At 51.6% G+C, this 18067-nt stretch overlaps 2 protein-coding genes across 3 annotated transcripts in view; both read right to left on the reverse strand.

Moving 5' to 3' along the window:
• Positions 1-18067, reverse strand: part of LOC135405761 (class I histocompatibility antigen, F10 alpha chain-like) — a 152203-nt gene that overhangs the window by 102084 nt on the left and 32052 nt on the right. The gene's annotated exons all lie outside the window — the stretch shown is intronic.
• On the reverse strand, positions 7920-10319 carry LOC135405965 (class I histocompatibility antigen, F10 alpha chain-like). The gene is made up of 2 exons (XM_064640477.1): positions 9937-10319; positions 7920-8356 (listed from the first exon to the last, which is right to left on the reverse strand). The coding sequence occupies exons 1-2, from the start codon at positions 10001-10003 to the stop codon at positions 7920-7922; spliced, it is 504 nt and encodes a 167-aa protein (XP_064496547.1). The 5' UTR covers positions 10004-10319.

Genomic DNA, 18067 nt, shown 5'->3' on the forward strand with positions numbered 1-18067 from the left:
GCCGGAGATGCCCCCGCAGGAGGGGCTGCAAAGCCAGCCCAGGGGTCTGTGAGGAGGAAAGAGCCAGCGTGTGCCGGGAAGGCGGCCGGAGCTTGAGGCGGAGCTGCGAGCTGGTGGTCCCTGAGCAGCCTCCCAGCAGGGAAAAGCCCTTCAGGTGTTTGGAATGTGGGAAGAGCTTCAGCAAGATCACTGACCTCCGCAACCACCATTGCATCCACAGTGGGGAACGGCCCTACACGTGTGGGGAGTGTGGGAAGAGTTTCAAACGGAGCTCCCACCTCCTCAGCCACCAGATGATCCACAGTGGGGAAAGGCCCTACACATGTGGGGAGTGTGGGAAGAGCTTCAGGCAGAGCTCCACCCTCCGCACCCACCGTCGCATCCACGCTGGGGAACGGCCCTACACGTGTGGGGAATGTGGAAAGAGCTTCACTCTCCTCTCCCACCTGCTCCGACACCAGATGATCCACAGCGGGGAAAGACCCTACACGTGTGGGGAGTGTGGGAAGAGCTTCAATCAGAGCTCCCACCTGCTCCAACACCAGATGATCCACAGTGGGGAAAGGCCCTTCACGTGTGAGGAATGTGGGAAGAGCTTCAATCAGAGCTCCCACCTGCTCCGACACCAGATGATCCACAGTGGGGAAGGCCCTACATGTGTGAGGAATGTGGGAAGAGCTTCAGGGACAGCTCCAGCCTTTGCAAACACCGTTGCATCCACTCCAGGGAATGGCCCTACAAGTGCTTGGAATGTGGGAAGAGCTTCAGCACAAGCACCAAGCTGCTCAGCCACCAGCACATCCACACTGGGGAACAGCCCTACACGTGTAGGGAATGTGGGACAGCACCACCCTCTACACCCACCTTCGCATCCACATCAGGGAGAGGCCCTTCCACTGTGGGGAGTGTGGGAAGAGCTTCACGCAGAGCTCTTCCTTGACCTCCCACCAACGGACCCACCGGTAAGAGAAGCCCCGAGTGCCCCGACTGCGGGAAGAGCTTCGGCCGCTGCTCCAACTCCATCAGCCATGGGAGGACCCGCGTTGGATGATCCACAGGGACCCCCGTTGGGCACAGACCTGGTGTGCTGGTTTTAAGGTAAACCAGCAGGGGAAATGACAGCGGTGACATCACAGGGACAGCAATGACATCACAGGAACAGCGGTGACATCAAAGGAACATTGGTGACATCACAGGGACATTGGTGACATCACATGAACAGCGGTGACATCACAGGGACAGTGGTGACATCACAGGGACATCGGTGACATCACGGGGACAGCGGTGACATCACCGGGGGTTAATTTTGGTGTGAAAATCTCCTGCTTTGGGCAATAAATTCTGGCTCCTCCTCCAGCATCTGGCAGTTCCTCCCTGGGAACAAGGAATGGGAATGGGGACAGGGAGAATGGGAATGGGAACACCTGGAATGGGAATGGGAACACCTGGAATGGGAACATTGGGAGCAGACTGGGAATAACAGGAATGGGAATGAAGACATCAGGAACTGGGAATGGGGGCACCTGGACTGGGAATGGGGACACCGGGGAGAGGGATGGAGACACTGGGAGCAGGTTAGGGACACAGGAATGGGAATGGGGACACCAGGAATTGGAATGGATACACCAGGAACTGGGATGAGAACACCTGGAATGGGAACAGGAACATTGGGAGCAGATTGAGGACACCATGACTTGGAATGGGACACCTGGAATTGGAATGGGAACACCTGGAATGGGAATAGGCAAAACAGAGGTGGGACGGGAACACCTGGAATGGGAATGGGGACAATAGGAATGGGAATGGAGACCCCTGGAATGGGAACACCAAGAACTGGGAATGGGGAAAACAGAAGTGGGATGGGAACATCAGGAATGGGAGGAGGGACAATAGGTATGGGAATGGGGACACCTAAAATGGGATGGAACACCTGGAAAGGGAGATGGAACACCTGGAATGGGAATGGGAACTCCTGGAATGGGAATGAGAACACCTGGAATGGGAATGGGGACATAAGGAATGGGATGGGGACAATAGCAATGGGATAGGAACACCAGGAATGGGAATGGGGACATTGGGAGCAGACTGGGGACACCAGGAATGGGAATGGGGGCAGCAGGAATGGGAATGGGGACACGTGGAATGGGAATGGGAACACCAGTAGTTGATATGGGGACACCAGGAATGGGAACACCTGGAATGGGAATGGAGACACCTGGAATGGGAATGGGGACATCAGGAATGGGAATGGGGACACCTGGGTTGGGAATGGGGACACCGGGGAGAGGGATGGAGACACTGGGAGCAGGTTAGGGACACCAGGAACGGGAATGGGAACACCTGGAATTGGAATGAGGACACCTGGAATGGGAATGGGAACATTGGGAGCAGATTGAGGACACCAGGAATGGGAATTGGGACACCTGGAATGGGAATGGAGACACCTGGAATGGGAATAGGGAAAACAGAGGTGGGATGGGAACACCTGGAATGGGAATGGGGACAATAGGAATGGGAATGGAGACCCCTGGAATGGGAATGGGAACACCAAGAACTGGGAATGGGGAAAACAGAAGTGGGATGGGAACACCAGGAATGGGAGGAGGGACAATAGGAATGGGAATGGGGACACCTAAAATGGGATGGAACACCTGGAAAGGGAATTGGAACATGTGGAATGGGAATGGGAACACCTGGAATGGGAATGGTAACACGTGGAATGGGAATGGGGACACCTAGAACGGGAATGGGAACTCCTGGAATGGGAATGGGAACACCCGGGCCCGGGCTGCGTCCCTGGTGAAACAGGAGGCCAGGCCCAAAAGAGTTCACTAAGAAATTTGGGCCTGCTAACAAGCTCCCAACAGCCAAGACGGGGGGGGGTCACACACACACACCTGGGGGTCACACACACACACATTTGGGGGGGTCACACACACACCTGGGGGTCACACATACACCTGGGGGGTCACACACACACACCTGGGGGGTCACACACACACCTGGTCACACACACACACCTGGGGGGTCACACACACACCTGGGGGTCACACACACGCCTTCATTAGCATGTTCTGTATACACTTAAAAATACAAGGAACGACGCATAAAGCAGCCAACAATATCAGCAAAAGTGAAATAGCTTGTTTAGTGATCTCAGCGAGCCATGGTCCTAAACCTAACTTTGCTAACCATTCTCTAATAGGATCCTTTTGGATTTTAGACTCATCCAAATGACTTTGCATTTCTTTTAGGTTTTGGTAGATGGACTGAGAGTGATCAGAAAGATTCATACAACACATGCCTTCAAATTCCTCACATCCATGCCCCTAAGCCAGCAATAGAAAATCTATAGCTGCTCTGTTCTGTAAAACAGCATGTCTTATTTCATCAAAGTCATGAGCCAATTCCCCTAGAATTTTCGAGGTTCTATTCATTTGATTCCTTGCCCAACAAGCTGTTCTTTGGACAAGAACTAGACTCTTTTTTGCTCCAACGGGGGCAAATAGGGATGCAAAGAAGTTTGCTGTAGGTGACCAAAATTCGATGGGTTGGTTTTCTACTGATTTACAATACTTATCAAATTCAGTGTCTCGTTTGTTCCGAATATTTCTCCTTTTCAACTGCGTTATTTGTCTCATAGTGGGTGTAAACATAGTCAATTTTCCCAAAGTAACATGGTCCACCAATGGGGTATTTAGGAATGGCAGACCATGCTCTATTACCACAAATTAAGAAATAACCAGGTGGTAAATATTTTGGCTTTGTCACACTGACTGACACGTTTTTGACATAGCCTTGGCACCAGGTTACATTCTCGTATGGAGGGTTCTGTGCTGTTATGTTCGTAGTGGATACATTCCCAATTGTTTGTTGCCATTGTAGAAAGGTCTTTTCCTTATTCATATTGAGTCTAAAGCAAGAGTCATTTCCATACACAGCTCCAAATAATTGTAACTCACTGGGGCTATCTGTCATGGTCCTGTTTAGATTAGCCACTAACAAAAGAGATGTCATGCCTTTGGTGCCGTTTGTGCATTCTTTTGTTACATTGCAGGCTAATTCCACCTCGGTTTTGTTATGATTAGAGCTAACCCATCCTGCAAAATCATTTGTATCAAGGTAAGGAATGCCAATCAGACACGTTTGAAAAGGATCTGACGCTGAGGCTAAACTTAGACAGAAGTCCAATTGACCTGTTTGGTTGGCAAATGTTACCCAAATGTTTTCTCTGGGCCCAACAGGGATACTGGGGTGTCCTTGTGTTATCAGAATTATTTTCAAAATCCCAAACCATAAAGAAATCATCATCTTTGACCATGTGCCTCTATACAATAATCTAGATATTGTTGTGGATCGCCTTCAAAGGGACCACCGGGGTATATTGTTGTCAAAGGTGTGTTCTTCTTACACCTGCTTGCTATTATTTTTGTACCTTTGATTATACTCAGTCTTTTTATAATATAATTAGTGTCCCAGCGCAAACCAGCTAATATCCCTTGTTCTTCAGCTTCAAATAATTGTAATGCTTCAGCTATTGGTAAACCTGTTGTTTGCTCTAATTCACGTGTGTATGACTGTAATGATAATGTAAAAGAATACTTTCTGCACCAAATACCAAACAAATTAATTTGCCCAAGCCACCAATTGCTTCCACAAGTCTTACATCTAAAAGCAATCAAGGCCAAGCAACCTGGTTCTTTGCATGCAAAGCAATACTCTATACCAAAACCTCTTAATGAAAAATAATACAGCGAATTCAGTAATTGGATATATTCCTCATAACTATTACACTGTTGAATCTCTAGTTGTATATCTTTGGGTAACCCTTTAATTTCATACAATTGTGGTAGAAGCAACAGACGAATTTTTCCCTCTAGTCTTTCTCTTCCTGTCTCTGTTATGGTTGGAACTCGGAACATTCACAGTAGCTCGAATACTGTGATTATATTTCCTGACACAAAGGTCTAAATATTTCTGTGGATTCCCTTGAAAGGGTTCGTCAGGTATTATAACTGTTAAGGGTGTTCTTTTCTGACAACGGGCAGCTATTATCTTAATGCCTCTTATGATGCCTATGCGCTTGATAATATGCTTTGTGTCCCAGCGTAAATATGCTAAGGCTTTTTGCTCACTGCTTTCAAATAGTTGCAAAGCTGCAGCTAGTGGCAAACCAGTGGTTTGTTGTAATTCGTGCTGCCACGTTTCTAATAATATTATAAATGCACAAAGTTTATACTAGATACTTGTATCTAGTTTAGAAATAACTAAAACCTCATCACTCATGGTGGGAATTTGAAGAATTCATATACCCTTCAGAATAAGGAGTCACTGTGGTTCAACAGAATCATGTTACACATCTCTAAAATCTTGACACCGGCAGAAAGTATTTTTAAGTTTACACAGTCACACATTCATGTAGCTTTTCTCTTTCACACAATCTTTTTTTTCACACACTCTTAGGTGGCCACCTCAGACATTCATCATTCACACACACATTTTCAAGTAGTCATTGGCTGTGCACTTCTTATCAGTTTCATAATTCAAAGGAAATTTATGGCATAGCTGCCATCAGCAATCTGCAAATCCTGCATAACTCTCCATGTAAAAGACAAATGCAGCAAGAAAGAACAGAATATTATCTTGGAAATCTTCAACCCTTCTTATAGAGCAACGATATTTTATCATAAAGGCAATAAAACTACTTTTGCAGGGGGCAAGACTATATCCCCTTCTGTCTCATCGTTCCATCTCCAAATCTTCTACCTGCACCCTGCCCCAGGGGGAAAACAGCCAAATTTCATGTAAGAGATGCAAAATGGCAAACTATAGGAAATTCTTAATAACCTTCAGTAATATGCAAAAGCTAAGCACGGATGTTACGTTATTTCTAATCTTGCTTCAAAGGATTTTTCGTCAGTCTCCCTGTTTTGAAGAAGACGTTTGAGAATGCCATGAGCACACTGCATGCTTAACACCTATTGCCGTAAAAACAGAGCGATCTTATCTGATTTATAAGTTGGGATATTGTTAATTTTAAGTTGTTTTTTCTCTTTTCCCTTTTTTCCGTGTTTTACCGTCTCTGCCTCCCCCACGCTCCTCATTGCCGAAGGACGAAGGAGGGGAAGGAGGGGCTGGGCTCACCCAGAGAGATCAGCAGAAGGAACTTAACTTACAGAGTCTGCTTAAGAAAAGACAAAAACATAGGAGAGGGAGAGAAACAGCTGCAAACAGACACGTTTCTGAGAGGGGGTGATTGGTGTAACGGGGAAAAAGACAAACAGCTTTCTTCCTCCCCTGACTGCACCCCCCAAAACCTTTGCTACCGTCATTAACTCGCCACTCTAGGAAGAGGAGCGGCACCAGGGAAAAACCACTCGCTGCAAAGAAGGGAAGGGGAACGCACACCCCCGGGACCATGGCTGTCAGCAGTGCGGGGGACACAGAGCCCCCCCGCCGCCCGGGGCCGCCGGCGTGCACGCACGCGGGAGCACCGCTCCGAGCCGGGGCCGCGCACCGCTCCGAGCGATTTCACCGGCCCCCGGCTCTGTGTCACCCGGGAGCGCTCCGAGCCGGGGCCACGCAGGCGGCGCGACCACCGCCACTGCCCCGCTGCTCGGCGCCGCCCCGTAGGCACCCGCCACAGGCGGACAGACCCGGCGCCGGCACGGGTTCACTCAACACGGCGGCATAAGCACCCAGCGCGGTGAACACAGCCACAAATGCGCAGCGCAGTCCCGCTGCACAGTTCAGATGAAAAGCTGGAAATGTCTTAAGGTGGAACTCAGTCATAGTGTTCGTAAAGTTTATCTCTGGTCTATCAGCAGTACTTTCACACTGCAGCCGTCGTCTCCGATCGTCCTGGATACGCACTGCCGAGGTGCTAGCACCGCGTTCATGTTGGTAGGGCCGCTCCGTTGTCTCCGGACCCGCTCCACGATCTCTGGTCCCGCTCCGGCTCCCTTCAACTCCGCTCGACTCCTTTTACACGATTTCTCCGTATGATGGTATCCAGTAGCATCCTAATGTCCTCAGACTGTGCTTTAATGCCTTTTACTGTTCCAGATAACAATCGCCAAAATTGTAAGGAGGGAAGCAGCAACCTTTTCTCCCTTATAGGCAGCAGTAAAGAGTTTATCACTAAGTTCTTTCCAAGTAGAGATAGTAAAGGCAGTTACAGTGTTCGCTTCATATCCCTGGCCCTTACATGAAAGCAGCATCTGCCGCAAAGCCAGGTCGTCTTAACTCCCCGCTTTCCCAGAAAGCATTGGAGCAATGATAGTGCCGCCTGTCCCTCTATTACCTAAAAAACGTGTTACCACGCTTTGTGCAGCCCTTTCCAAGAGACTTTGCGGCTTGGTCGGCGGGCCTCCTTCTTCAGGAGTCGTCCCGGGCGCCGGTCCCTGGAAGCACGGAACTTTGAGCTCTTTTTCTTCCAGCCCTTTCGCCTTCTTGTGCTGCACGACAAGACCGACCAAAACTCCTACGTCCGACCGTGGCTGCGAGAACCCGACTTGGCTCTCGGGAGTCCGACTTGACTCCGAGTCCGACTTGACTCCGACCCAGGAGATCCGACTTGATCCCCTAGGGACCCCTCTTTGGTCCCTGCACACATTTTTGTCGCGACGGAAAGCTCTAGACACCTCAATGTGAGAATCCAGGAACTTCGTTTATTGTAGATTGACAACAGCTTAATATACACTCTATAATAGGCTCATGAATATTACAGAAATTAGGCTCATTATTGGTGCTCAGTTAGGTGGTGATATCATCTTAACTGTCTTTCATTGTTTACACAGGTGGCTCGTTAAGTGTCTCTGTTTTGGTAATGCCTAGCTCCTGTTTTTCAGCCCAATTTAGAATACCCAAGGATGCTGCTGCTTTCTCACGGCCCTGCTATCTCAGACTTTCTCATGGGCCTAGTCAGACTGCGTCTTATACTTTAGCAGCTCATCCATAGCCTTAGCCATGTTCATATGTCCTCGCATTTCTAACCGATCCTCTACATTGGAGTGCCTTGGATCCACATTCTGGCCCCACACATCCCATCCCAGCCCCACACATCCCCCATTCTCCAGCTCCCCCCACTCACCCCCACTCCAGTTGTACCGATCCCGCCCTACATCCAGTTTGTAGGCAGCCACGAGCTGGTTCCCCCTGTCGATCTGGGTCTCTCTATCCCAATATCCCGGCTCAGCTCCAGCCGCCATCCACGGTGTCAGCGGCTCCACCCAGCCCCGCTCGCTGTCGTAGCGCTCAAAGGGGATCCCATCCACGTATCCCAACACCATGAATTGAGGGATCCCCGGGCTGGGCTCCGTCACCGCCACCTCCAGGTAACGCATGGAGTGGAGAACTGGGGGGACACGGAGATTTGGGAGGTCTGGGGGTGTCCACGGGTCAAGGAAAGGCGGAACTGGGAGAGCTGGGAGAGCCGGGAAGGGGGTTTGGGGATCCCAGGGCCAAGGAAAGGAGGGTGTAGAGACTGGGAGAGGTGGGATGGAGCATCCAGGGGTCCCTGTGCCCAGGAAAGGCGGGCCCAGGAGGCCCCAGTGTTGTGAAAAGAGGGGTTGGGGTGAGGAGACCCAGAATGGCCTGGAAAGGGGGTGAAGGGGGGTGTTGGTGCAGGATAAGGTTGGTTCCAGGGGGGGTCCTGGTGCCCAGGAATTGCAGTCGAGGGCGTTCCCGGTGCCTGGGACCCCCCTGCAGGAAGCACAGGGAGTGGAGAACTGAGGGGTCACAGAGATTGGGGAGCTTGGGGGGTCCAAGGGTCAAGGAAGTGGAACTGGGAGAGCTGGGAAGGGTCCAAGGTTCAAGGAAAGTGGGGGCTGGGAGTGGGAGAGGCAGGATAAGGGATCCAGGGGGTCCCTGTGCCCAGAAAAAGGGGGCCCAGTGGGCCTCGACGTAGAGGAAAGTGGGGGCTGGGGGCTGGGAAAGGCAGGAATGGGGGTCCAGGGGGTCCCAGGGTCAAGGAAAAGGGAGGATCAGGGGGCTGGGAGAGGTGGGATTAGCAGGAAAAAGGGGCACAGGGGGTTATTTGTTGAGGATAAGGGGGTTCAGAGGGGTCCTGGTGCTGGGGATGGGGGTTCAGAGGGTCCTGGTGCAGGAAAAGGGGCTTCAGGGGGGTCTCAGTGCCCAGAATGGGGGCCCAGGGGTGTCCCTGTTTTGGATAAGGGGCTGCAGTGGGATCCCTGTCCCTGGAATGGGGGTTCAGGGGGTTCCCAGTTCCCAGGAATGGGTGTCTAGGGGGGTCTCTGTGTCCAGGAATGGGGGTTCAGGGGGACCTAGTGCAAGGTAAGGGGGATTAGGGGGGTCCCAGTGCTGTGAGAGGGGGTGCAGGGGGGTCCAAGTGCCCAGGAATGGAGGGGGGGAGGGATTTCTGTGTCAGGGAATGGGGGTTCAGGGGGGTTCCATGCCCAGAAATGGGTGTTTGGGAGGGTGCCAGTCCTCAGGAATAGGGTTCCAGAGGGGTCCCTGTGCCCAGGAATGGAGACTCAGGGTGGTCTCGGTGCCGGATAAGGAGGTTTAAGGGGGTCCCGGTGCTGAGGGAGAGGGTGCAGGGGGGGATCCCGGTGCCCAGAAATGAAGGTTCAGGAAGGCCTCCGTGCCCAGGAATTGAAAATGGGTGGTCCTGGTGCCGTTTAAGGAGGTTTAAGGGGATCCCGGTGCGGAGGGAGAGGGTGCAGGGAGGGGTCCCGATGCCCGGAAATGGAAGTTCAGGGGGGTCCCGGTACCCGGGAATGGGTGTTCAGGGGGATCTCCTTCCCGGAATGGGGGCTCAGGGGGTTCCCGTGCTCAGCAATCGGGATTCAGGGGGTCCCGGTGCTGAGGGAGAGGGTGCAGGGGGGTCCCGGTGCCCGGAAGTGGAGGTTCAGGGAAGTGCCGGTGCCCGGGAATAAAGGCTGAGGAGTTGCCCGTTCCGAGGGTCCCACTCACCCTTCGGCTGCCCCCCCGAGACCCCCAGGAGCGCCAGGAGCGCCCCCAGCCCCAGCGCTGGAGCCATCGCGCTGCTCCGCTGGCCCCGCTGGGCGCAGTTCGGGAGACGCGAAAGCGAAAGTGGCCGAGGGAGCGCGGGGGGCGGGCCCGGGGGAATTGCCGGGAATGCCCCGGGATCCCCTTCGGGACCCCTCCCGGCACCGCCCCGGGTCCCCCCGCCACCCCCGGGCCCCCTGGATGGGCCCGAGCGGCGGGACCCCCGGGCCGGGCCGAGCTGAACTCGCGGGCCCTGCGCTTAAACTCGGCCTTAAAGGCGCCGCTTTGGGGCCAAAGCGGGGGAAGCGCCGCGATCAGCGGATGCCGCGGGGGCGGGGGGCGATCGCCCTGGGCCAGTGCTCGCCCTGGGCAGCCCCCACCGCCCCCCGCAGGGGTCCCAGGGTCAAGGCAAAGGGGGGCTCCCAAAGCCCCTGCCAGGGGGGAGCGGGAGCTGGGGCAGGAGCTCCGTGGGGAGAGAAAAGGGGGGGACAGCGGGATGGGGGTCCCGGGGGGGCACACACGCTCCGGGGGGGACACACGACCCCCGGGAACCCCCCTCAGCTCCTCCCGAGGGCGGAGGCCGAGCCCCAGCCCAGGGAGACGAAGCCAAAGACGGAGCCCCGACCCCCGTCAGCATCTTGGGGGGGCGGCGTCCGGCGGCAGCTCTGGGGGGCGGGGGGGGGCAGGACCCGGGAAACGGCGGCGGCTGCTGGGAACTGACCGGGATGGACTGGGATGGACTGGGATAGACTGGGATGGACTGGGACAGACTGCCGCCAGCCCGGGCACATCGCCAGGGCTGGGACTCCTAAAGCAGCGGCTCCGGGCACATCGCCAGGGCTGTTTCCCGTAAACCGCGGCCGGTTCAGCACAGGGCGCTGGGATTCTGGGCCAAGCCGGGCGGGCACTCGGGGAGGCGGTGGCGGAGCTCGGGCGCGGCCCCGGCGCGGCTGGAGGGGCCGGGAGGGGGGTCCGGCGGGTTCGTCCCGCCCTGTCCCCTCCGCAGGGCCCGCGCAGGGAGCGGCTGCCCGCGGGCTCCTCCTTCCCGCCCAGCCCCGGCGGGCTCGGAAGGAGCCGCTGCCGCAGCAGCGCTGCCTCGTCCCGGCTCCTCTCGCTCCGACCCCTTTGGCTGCCCCGGGCCCGCCACTGCTCCCGCCCGGGGGGGACCGGCCTTGCAGCCGCATCGGCTGCTGCCACATGGCCCTGCTGGGGCAGGGCTGGCACGGGAGGGGCTTGGAGTCCCTGCCAAGCCGAGCCGGGCTGGGACTGAAAGACACACCCGGGCTGGGATGGACCGGGCTGGGAATATACTGGGATGGGGGTGTGGGATGGACCGGGCTGGGAATATACTGGGATGGGGCTGTGGGATGGACCGGGCTGGGAATATACTGGGATGGGGATGTGGGATGGACCGGACTGGGAATATACTGGGATGGGGGTGTGGGATGGACCGGGATGGGAATATACTGGGATGGAGCTGTAGGATGGACCGGGATGGGGGTGTTGAGTCAGATCGGGGGTGTGGGGGCTGGGCTGGCCCAGGATGAAGCAAGTTTGCATTTGAGCTTAGTTCTCTCTTCCCAAGATTGCTGTGCCAGATCCAGAGCGAATTTGGGAGGGGGAAGGAGGAGGTGAGACTGAGAGGAGCAAGAAGAAGCAGCTTTCTCCTGCATGTCCTGCTCCGTCTCCCCTGGGCCTCCCCCTCCAGCCCAGCCCAGCCTGGGGGTCCCACTTTGGGGTCCCTGTGACCCCCAGGTGTCTCCTTGCAGGGACCCCTCAGGTCAGGGCTGAATTACTCTTGGATTTGCAGACAAAAAGTGGAAATTGCTGCTGACTGGTTGGATTCCCTCTCCTTTGGTCACTACAGAAAAGCCCCTTTGAATCACTCCCACGGCCACTTGGGGACTCATTGCCCTTCCCTGGGCAGCAAAAAAAAGGCCACAACTATATTGGCCTGCAATAGTTTTGAACTGCTCTTTGGGACACAAAAGTCCTTTATTTCCCCCAAACCCAGTGTCTGTGGGAGTATTTTCCATGGTAAGTTCCTCTGTTGTTCCCTCCCAGGTCTGTTTTCTCCTTCTCTTCCTCCCCCACCTGTTTTTTCTCCAAAATGCCCTAAGCTGCAGCCTGTGGCAGGAGGAGTTTGGGGGTTAGAGACTGTTAAAAGCTCTGCATCAACTAAAGCTTCTTGAAAAATCAAGTGTTTGGGTGGGAAAAATGATCTTCTCAGTTCTTCCTTTGCAGACACGGGCAGAGGGTTCTTACCTGGAGAATATTTACCTATGGAGGAAATGCCAGGTGCATTTCCTGGTAATAATTGGAATTTGTCGATGTCAGGGTTTAGAGAGAGTTTTAATAAGTGTGGAAACTCTTTGCAGCTGCCAGTGCCCCCCCAGCAGCATCCACATTCTGTGCCAGTGGATGCTTGTCCTGTTTCTTTGGGTTCTTTCCTTCCAAATATTCCACAAATGGCTCTGGTGGGGTCAGTTTTGCTTTGGTGAACCTGTGAATTTTGAACTTTGCCTTGGGGAATAGTGCATGGCCAGGGAAAGGCTGAGCAGGGAAAGAATTTAGGAAAAACCATGAACCAGGTGGGAAAATGTTCCTGATGTGGGAGGTTGGAGCAGCGACAAGAGGAGGGAGCAAAGGCTGGGACAGGAAACAGTGACCAAAAACCAGCCCTGGGGAAAGGAAGAGGGTTAGAAAAAGGCTGTGACTGCCTGGGGAGGAATTTGGGGGATTCTCAGCTGTGCAAGTCCTTGAGACAACACCTTCCCAGGGCACACAGAGCCAGCAGGAGCCAAGGCTGAGTTGGGAAAACAAAGCCAGTCCCGGTTCTCTGAAACAAAAAACATTCCTTGTGGGATGGGTTGGTGCACACCAAACAGATAACAACCCTGCTCATCTGTTAAACAATCAAGTAGACTCACTGACACGGTGAGCTAAGATAACAACAGAGGGAGAGGGACAAAAATGGGAAGGTCTGTTAGAATGGTTACACGTAAAAAGAGACCACTCAGGAAACAGATCTGTTCAAAGAAGCAATCAGTAGAGGGTGGCCAGTTACCAGGGAGCTGTGCAACAGTGATCTCTGCCTGTAGTCTGTGCCACACCAGGTTGAAAGATCATGATCCACTGAAAGATCCACCCCTGCACCTGAGGGATAACAAGGGACTGTGGGATACCTGGCAGGTAGACTACATGGGTCCTTTCCGAATTTCTTATGGAAAACAATACATCCTGGTTGGGGTAGAGATAATATCAGGACTAACCCTGGCTGAAGCTGTGCGACGAGCCAGGGAGAGAATACTGTGAAAACTCTAAAACTGTGGTTCAGTTATCTACCCAAACCAAAGTCTATCCAATCAGACAATGGGAGCCATTTCACTGCCGGGGTGGTACAAGAATGGGCCCGAGAAGAGGGAATTCAATGGACCTTCCACACTCCATATTATCCACAAGCAAATGGTATTGTGGAAGGTACCAATGGGCTCCTAAAGTGAGCCATAAAACCTCATAACCCTGAGTGGGCCTCCAGAGTTTCTGATGCAGTAATCAAAATCAAGAGCCGATGGGCAATAAATGGTTGCCCTCGAATTACAGCATTCTGCCCTGAACCTCCCAGCATTCTACTGAGGGAAAACAAAAGTAAAGATCCTGTAAAACCAGTCCATTATCCAGGCCAGCCTGTATCAGTAAATCTACCCTCTGTGGGACAGGTGCCACTCACTCTAAAAACCCCCGTTAACCCTCACACATGGGGAGCCACAGATGCTCACGGAAAGGACCATCCAATAAACACTCGATGGATTCTTCCTTCTTTTTAACAATCAGTCCACAATGGGCCAGATTTGTTCTTTTTACAGAAACCTACCAGCAGGAGAGATCACACCACATGAGACCGATAAAGCCTTCTACCACTGCTGCCATTAGTTCTCACCATCCTATGAGAACATGAAGTGACAACAGAACTGAAGAGTTATACTGGTTTGTTTGTTTGTTTTTTACCACATTGGTTGTTTGCATGTGTTTTATCTTAAAAATGTCATGATCCTAATAATTTTGCAATATGTAAAAACCTACCACAAACATTGTGTTTGTGTTCCCCTACTCCCAAAATTACTTGTATTAAGGATTGTTAACTTGTTTGTGTAGTTTTCCTGAGATGTATTGTTAGTTTAATTATTGCCAAGTTTATTTTGTCTTTTTAAATATCTAAACTCAACCAAATATAACCTGAGAGTTAGTACAAGTATTCATGCATATTTGAAATCATACAAATATGTATTATATACATTAGCCTTCTGCCTTGAGAGGCATTGAATTTCATATTTGGTTAAATTTAACAAATAGAACTAAATTTAGGCCCAAAGAGAACATAAGAAAGCCTTTTACCAGCTCCCAAGTAACTCAATGTTTTTGATGTATAATTTCAAGTATGTATATCTGTTTGTAACCTTATTAATGTTAAGAAATTTGATTGTAGCCTATTACTCACCCTGATTACTCACGGGGTGGAGAGAGAGTAGCTAATACAAATTAGCTTACTATTTTATTATAAAGTTGTTTTTTGAGAGACGAGAATTGCAGTGCATTGGGGCTACCTCTTCCTTTCCTTTACTCTTCTGTCTTCCTGTTCACTATACGAGAAGCACCGCCCACAAAGAAGATTCACAGAGAAGAAAAAAAATCATTGACTGCATAAATCACGGGGTGGTGTCAGAGACTGGAACAGTTAATGATTTATGCATTCTGGGAGACTTCTACAGGCTTTTGACTTTCTGGTGGGCAACTGGGCCCATCCCCCCCCCTCCTTCAGTGCAGAAGATGTCAAGACCCGAAAAGGCGGGAAGAGCCGAGTTTACCACGCCCTCCTCGTGGACTCTGCGCCAAAATGGGGGACACCAACCTATGGGGACGGCTCCCCGCCCTGGGGGAGGTGCTAAGTATATGAATTTTGACTGGTGACTTTGGGGGTTTGGTGGGGTTTTTGCTTTTCCTTCTCCCCCCACCACCTGCGGATCAAGACATCGCTGGATCCAGTGGGCGGTGATTATCTCATCTTCTTTTTTTTCTTGCTCTCCCTTACTCTCACCCTGTCTTTCTCTCCCCTATGCATTTTTCTCCTCCCTAGAAAGGTTACAGCACCCAAAAAAGTTAACTTACCTACTGATTCAAAATTGTTAAAATAAATCTTATCCATATATGTTTTCATACACCGATTATTTAGTGTCGTTTCGCTGTAATCCACCCCAAAGGAATTTTTGATGGAACCTGAGTTACCCCCCTCTCCCCTTTTCCTGGGGCGGATCGTAACACTGGCCAATGGGGCTGATGATGCCTGAGACCAAATCTTCCTTCCTGGGGCATTTCAAAAGAGCCAGCCATACTGAAATCAGGAGCTTTTCTACATGTGCTTGATGAGCTCAGCTGCCTCAACATCTGTAAGTTTTCTTTTTTCAGACCCCATTGACGATGTGCATGGTGACCTCCTGGGATCCCATGGCAAAATGAACCTTCTTTGCCCCTGCGAGTGTAGCATCTTCCCCTTGCACTCCCTTCCTGGAGCAGTAGGTGCTGGCACAGCAGCCCTTCATCTCCAAGAAGTCCCCAGGGTTGTGAGGGGGGATGAAGCTAGGTGGACAGCAGATCGCAGTCAGAGGCCATGGAACAGGTTGGACATGAGCTTGGGGAGACCAAGTGAAGTTCATCCCATATTAAAAGCCTCTATGGCCCATGAGGAGACAGCGAATTTCCCTCTGGAGAGCCTAGGTCAGGAATATACCCGCATCCATCATCGTAACGTCTCTGCATCTTGTTTGCAGACAAACCTCCTGTTAAAACTGCCAGAGCTTCCAAGCTGACTGCAGGCAGCAGTTGTAGAGCCCACGGCACCAGCTCATAGGTCAGCAAGGAGTACCTTTCAGATGCTGTCTCTCTCCCTTGTAGATCTCTTTGTGCAGCCCCAGTCTTTCTGATCTGCCTCATCCTTGACTTCTCCACCCTGCTCCCTGCCATTGCTTGAGAAGGAGTTATCTGCAATGCCTTTGGGCACCGGGAGCCCAGAGACTGAAGCTTTCCAGCAAGAGCCCCAGGCCTGTACAGCAGCTGTAAATTTCCCTTGTAAGAGCACTCTCATCTTTCAGCCCAGTGTTTATTTAGCCTCATTGTCTCTGTTGTACAATGTGGCTGCTTCAGAGAGCCCCTGTGGTCCTTCCACCTCTCTCTGCCTGGCCTGGTTGTCCTCAGGGCATCTTGCCAAGCTCTCATGTGGTGCTGCTGACCCCTGGGCTGGTGTCATATATCTTTTCTAGAAGATGATTTTTTTCAGCCAACGCCCTGTGGAGGACAGCAAAGCTGCAGAGATGAGCCCACATGTCAGGAGAGAGCCTGGCTGTCCCAAGAGCTGGTGCTGATGGGGGCCAAAACTGCCCCTGGTCTCCCCCCATCCCAGTCAGCAGTGGGATATCAGGATTGAACTGTGAAGTTTGTTAACTCCTCGGCAGCATGCCTGTGGGGTGGGGAAGACAGGGCAGGGGAGCGGCTGGATGGTGAGAGAAGGGCTTCCAGGTGTTCTGGATGAGATGTAGCAAAGCCATGGGGGCCATGTGCTGCTGCAGCCCAGCCTTCCTGGGTGCACTTCAGGAAAAGTGTTCTAAGAAAGCCCTTCCCTCAAAGCAATGGCCTTGGGTTTTCTGGCTGCTTTTCCCAGAGGAAGCAGCATGTCAGCAAAGGAATCAAAGCTCAGGGGATTTCCAGTGAGAAGGACACTGGGAGGAGTTGGGTATGTATTCTTCCATCCCATAAAATGAGAGAAAATGGGCCGGAGTGAGAGGTGAGGGATTTCCAAAGTCTGCTCATCTCTGATGTCTCCCCTCCCTGGCATGGAGGGATCCAGTGCCTCCGGTGCAGACCCGAAAGCTGTGCTGCACATCCTGAAGGTGATTGTCCTGCTTCTGGTCAGGACAGTGTTAATTTGGGCAGTATCCAGGAGGGGGCACAGCCAGGACATAGAGGTTATTCCTCATTTTGTCAAGGATGGGGGAAGGGGTCTCTTCCAGGTTGTGTGCGTGGTGGCAAAGTTGGGCACCAACTGGTGAGCAATCACGTGTGAGTCATTTGCCTCCCTTGTACACTCTGTTATTAGTATTGTTTCTGTTACTGTTCTGTTGCTGTACTGTTTTCTTATTTCATTGCCGTTTCCAGTAAGTTGTTCTTATCTCAGCCTGCGATCTTTACCTTTTGTGCCTCCAATTGTCCCGTCCAGCCTGCCTCAGGATGGAGGGGGAGTGGGAAGGAAAGGAGGAGTGGGAAGTGAGCGAGTGGCGCACGATTTGCATGGTTTCAGTGAGAACACTAAATTATGGAACACCCGTCTTAAACACATCATCGTGGCTGGGCTTCTCGAACGAAGATTTCAGAAGGCTCTATCCACATTTGTTACAAGCACGCTGGTGGCTTAGGCGGCCAATGCGAGATAGACATATCCGATTGCAAAAGGCACAGCAGAAAGACTCCCTAGGTGGTATATTCTGCAAGACATGATTCTTTCTGCCTTGTCTTTTCTCCTCGAGAGTGATTCTGCGTGTGTTCTCAAAGGAAACAGCAGCGTTAGAGATGGTGTGTCTCCAGGCCTCCCGATTTGAGGCCAGAGTAGACCAGTTCTGTTGATTGATATGGCCGAGGCTGAGATGTTTGTAGCTATAATTGTCTACAACGTGGAATAAATAATTCTGATTACAGTATTTTAGTATTTCTTATTTTATTATTTTAATAATATTTCTTATAACATTACTATCTATTGCTGAATATATATAACATGTAATAATGTATTATAAAGTATTTCTTCTCTCTATATTTCTATATTATATTTCTATATATATTTCTATATTTCTATATATACTTCTCTCTATATATATTCTATATTTCCATATAAATGTCTATATTTCTAATAATATTTCTATATTATTATAACTCTCATCTTCTTAGCTAAATCATTCACTCAGGTCTGAGAAGGCGTGTCGAAAACAAGGATGCCTTGGCTAATAAACGCAGTGCTAGTCTTCCGTTCTGCTTGAGCCAGGGCCATAATCCA

The sequence above is a fragment of the Pseudopipra pipra genome, chromosome W (assembly GCF_036250125.1).
Source record: "Pseudopipra pipra isolate bDixPip1 chromosome W, bDixPip1.hap1, whole genome shotgun sequence".
NCBI lineage: Eukaryota > Metazoa > Chordata > Aves > Passeriformes > Pipridae > Pseudopipra > Pseudopipra pipra.